This window comes from Atta cephalotes, assembly GCF_000143395.1.
Source record: "Atta cephalotes unplaced genomic scaffold scaffold00009, whole genome shotgun sequence".
Classification (NCBI taxonomy): Eukaryota; Metazoa; Arthropoda; class Insecta; order Hymenoptera; family Formicidae; genus Atta; species Atta cephalotes.
In genome coordinates, this window is record NW_012130073.1 from 1,228,819 (window position 1) to 1,233,661 (window position 4,843).

General features: G+C 31.8%; 1 protein-coding gene across 1 annotated transcript in view; it reads left to right on the top strand.

The window, feature by feature from the left end:
* The first annotated feature begins 2,723 nt into the window (after positions 1–2,723).
* LOC105627447 (72 kDa inositol polyphosphate 5-phosphatase) overlaps positions 2,724–4,843 on the top strand; it is a 6,768-nt gene continuing 4,648 nt past the window's right edge. The window contains exon 1 of the mRNA XM_012208730.1: positions 2,724–3,210. Within this exon, the coding sequence (XP_012064120.1) occupies positions 2,724–3,210 (487 nt within the window). The remainder of the gene's footprint in view (positions 3,211–4,843) is intronic.

Genomic DNA, 4,843 nt, shown 5'->3' on the forward strand with positions numbered 1-4,843 from the left:
AGAGAGAGAGAGAGAGAATTCTACTTCATGTAATAATTAAAAGAAACATAAAAAGAACTACGTAAATATATACAATAAATGTTACATATGTAAATTTCTTATTTTTAATTAATAAATTAATTGCTTTTATGTTTATTTTATCCCAGTAAATGAGAATGGATTAAATTGGATTGAAATTTTTTTCTAAGCGAATATATATTTTAAATAGCAAATACTTTTTTTTGGATTTAATTGGATTCAACTGGATTCAATTAGATTCAATTGGATGTAATTGGATTGAAAAATTACATTTCCTATTCAAAATTTTGAATTGGACAGTATTTCATTCACAATGTATTGTTTGTGCACAGAAAAAGCTAATATTATTTTTAGATTGAAAGGCATAGAGGTTAGCTTCATGCAATTCCTATAAATAAATAAAAATAAATAAATAAAAATGCATTCAGGATTGAAAAGCATTCATTTTAACATTCGTGAATCAATATTTCTGGAAATCTGAATTCATTTCAATTCATTTCAATCCATTCTTGTTTGTTAAGCAGTGAGTCTTTCATTTAGTATATTCCATTAGATTCTAAAATACGGACCATATTTGATTGGTACATTCCATTAGATTCTAAAATATATCAATCAGATGAGAGTCCACTGAGCAAAAAGGGGATTTATCTATTATTAATGTTTATTTATTATAATTCGTAACGTAGAATAATTTTGTCTACTATAGATAATCTTTAATATCATCTTTCTTACTTATTTATTACCGTTTATTATTTCTCTAATGCCGTGTTTAGGCAGTGAGGTTATGTAGAGCTCAGTGAGCGATGGAGCGACTTAAAACTCCATCGCTACGTTACGAATTATAATAAACAAACTATAATAAATAAAATATAATTAATAATAGATAAATTCTCTTTTTGCTCAGTAAGCGGTCGTTGCTTCTGGATGTACCCAATGAATATACCCAAAATGCGCAAAAGCTGACAAGAACACACCTTTGTTTTTTCCACCATGACGAACTATGATGCGCGGCATTTTGCCTCGGAAACTGTGGCTTTTTCGTTTCTTGTGACGTCGAAACTCATTGATCGTTAATCCGATGGACGATTCTAAAAAAAATTTATAAAGAATGATAGAATTTCTCATTAATTCATATCATTTTCTATAAGTTTATATAATTTTCTATCTTTTCTATCGTTGACCTCGCGAGCATCACGATTGATCGGATATAAATTCTATCGTATTTTATCAGGTTATATAACATTTGCACAAAATTCTTATATAAAATTTAATTCAACATGAATTTAGTTAACTCATGAACCAAATTTTATATTTAAAATGATAGAATTTTTCTATTTGTATTTATGTAAATAGAATATTTGCTCGTTTTCTATCAATTCTTTTTTTATCAGGACCGTTCTCCATCGTCTGCTACGAACGCGACGGCTCGCAATTGGTTTCACGGTTGGTTGCGGTTGCGCTAATCGGTACTGTCAGTAGTCGATGTCGTGCAGTGCGGGCATTGCTGATTGCGGGGCGCGAATGTGAGCTTCGTACTCTTCCAGGAAAATAGATAAGATGAAGGAGGAACGGGAAAAAAGAAAGAAATGAGTGTTCAACCAACCCAGCACGACTTCTGATCGCGCAATGTGTCCGACGCATCGTCACCGTTACGGGGATGGAGGCCGAGGTCCGGGTGCCCCCATTTAATCGAGTCTCGCGCTTCAGCGGTTTATTATTTCGGCGCGTGAATGACGTGTTGATGCGTTCGGTCTGGCCGCAAGTTCGCGATCCGAGTCTCGTGAACGCACCAGTGGTCAGCTAAGCTAATAAATCAGTGCGCGTTGGTTCGATCGCTCTTATCTGATCAAGATGGACCGCCAGGACACAGAGATCAGGAGACACGATAGTATTTTGGGTGTCAAGTCAATTAGATTAATGTGAAACGCGGCGATGAGGACGCCCGAGGTTTGATAAGTTTGATTAAGCGAAGTGATGTTGAATGAAAAACGACGCGATTGCTCGACATAGCTCGCGAAGGAAAAAAGGGGAAACGCGTCGGTGAAAAGAACGTGCAGATCTGCATGGAGTACATCATACTCGAGTCTTGCTCGGCTGCACAGTCGATTTTAGTCGATTCGATTCTAGTCATTTGTTCTAGTCCAAATGTCCAAATGCCAAAAGTATTACTCGATACCCCAAGTATGATGTATCAACTTGCGGTCACCATTGGATATCCTCCCACATGACTGAACGTTTGAATCAATAGGGAGCAGAACTGATATCAAAAAGCATATTATAGTTCATGAATACTTACAGGACATGTTGTAACGCGTTACGCAATTGATTCCGCAGCATTTAGATATTATGATTTGATAATCAAGTGCAAGCGACACACGAGCGATATGCTTGAATACTATTAAGATGTGAGACATTTTGTATATTGGATGTACTTCACTTTGTATGACTACAAACGGAAATGATTACGTGTAAATTTAATATTAGTATAATTTTTTATTCGTTAAGAGCTTATCCATAATTTGAAATATAGAAATAATATTTTTGAGAATTTTTTTATGCTATATTTCAACGCATCTTCTATGATAGAAGAATTTTTTTAACTATAATTAGAGACGTATAAAAATTGATGATGTAATTCAACGAGCGATTACAGAAAGGGATATAAAAGGATATAATCGGTGATTGTGTTAAATGCTGCGAGTATTATGGATCAGAGTGAGGGAAATAACGTCTCTAGCGTTTCAAATAAATCAGAGGTTTCTCCAAAATCAAAACAAAAGAAAAAGTCCCTCTGTCGCATGCTCATGAACAAAAAGACCAAGGTCGGCTGCTTGGAATCCTCCTACAAAGATGGGGATTCAAATAGGAATTCCAAGATAGAGAGCTCGCAGCATGGATCTCAAACTAGCACCAAACTGTCTCTGTGCTGTGCTATGACTGAACGTAGCAGAACACCACCCCAGAGCTTAACCATTAGTAGACTTTCCCCAATGACGTTGAGTCATACCTCGGTCAAGTCCGAGGTAGCTTCCATCAATGTGGATCATGAAACAGATGTACCAGTTGAGCAGGAAGAGATGCATGTTGCAAATGATCAAGCCAAGGATCAGGCTCAAGCAATTCAAGAGACTGTAGTCAGAAGGAGTAATGTAGCAATAGGAAAGGAACAGCGTCCTACTACTTATATAGAAGGTAAGTTTCACAAATGTATCACAGCACTTGAATATTACTGATTTAGATATGAAATTTGTGTACTACGTGGTAAAAAATAATATTAATTTTTATATTTGTATTGAAAACGGTCCATTCAAGTCCTTGTTAAAATTTTAGGTTGAATTTTTGACACATGTATAGGTTTAAATATTTTGTGTTAAATTGATATTTAACATTTCTTAGTGTCAAAATAACACTAAATTTATGAGTAAGTGGACGAATAATAAAATTATTTTAAAATGTAAATTTTAATATAAATTACATTAATTTAACATATCGTATATGTTAATTTTATTGAAAAAACATATTTTTCACAGTTTGCTTACAAATTGTATCACTATTATTTTTTTTGTGTTAATTTTTTTACGTAATATTTGTGTTGCTTCCTAACATATTTATCTCGTGTTAAATTAACATAAAAAGTGGATATTTGACTGGACTGTTTGGAGCATGTGAAATGTGTTAAATTTAACACAAATTTTCTAACTGTGTACACAGTAAAAACCATTCTGTACTTGTATTAAAATCAGTTCTTGTTAAAATTTTTGTGTTTTTAATATACTTGAGTGTTGATTTGACTTTAATGTGATTGTGTTATTGAATATTTTATGTTACTTTGATACTTTTCTTAATGTTGTGTTCTTAATGTTTGTTTGATACTTTTCTTAGTGTTAAGTCATCATTTTTGAGTAAGTAAACAAATAACATAAACATAATATAGTTTTAAAATGTACATTCTAAGTCTGTAACAGTTTAAAATGTATTTTAAATTAAACTTTTGTTCTAATGAATAAAAGATGAATGTATGTGTTAATTTAACACATTATAAATATTAATTTTACTGAAGAAAGATACTTTCACAATTTTTCTTTTCAAATTATGTGAAAGTGTTAATTGTTACATTTTTTGTGTTAATTTTTAATACAATATCTGTGTTGCATTATAAAATCTTCTGTTAAATTAACATATAACAAATTTGGGTGAATCATTTAGGACATATATATTCATCAAATATATTAAAGAATTTCATCCATTTTACTGCGCACAATATCAATTATCATTTTAGATAAACAATATAGAAAAATTAAATAATTTTAGATCCTCAAATCTCTGCTAAATGCAATTCTAGTTTTTCAAAAATGTCATCCTATTTGTTTGATAGCTCATCAAAGTTACTGAAAAATATTTCACTAACATTCTCCTCCGAAGATATCTTTCAGCAAGATATTTGAGATATACATCTTAGATGCCAAATGAATGACATCATGTGGGCAACTAAATTCTAAGTTCAGTAATGTGGGTAGAGCAACCTATAGTGCGGGTACTATTCTTTCATGTATTGTCACTGTTTTAGACACAGAAATCTTGTGAAATGGAGAATGGATAAAACAGGATCTAGAAGTATTTTTAACTATGTAATAAAAAGATCATCGATTAAAGTATATCACAAGCAAAAATAGTAATATTAATATATCTCACATATATGATGAGATTCTAACATTAATCTATTGACATTAGCTATTTTAACTATTGATATTTATGCAGTTTTAATTTACTCTTTATACTTTATAATTGATGTACAACTCATTTTATATAAATGACCCAAGTACAC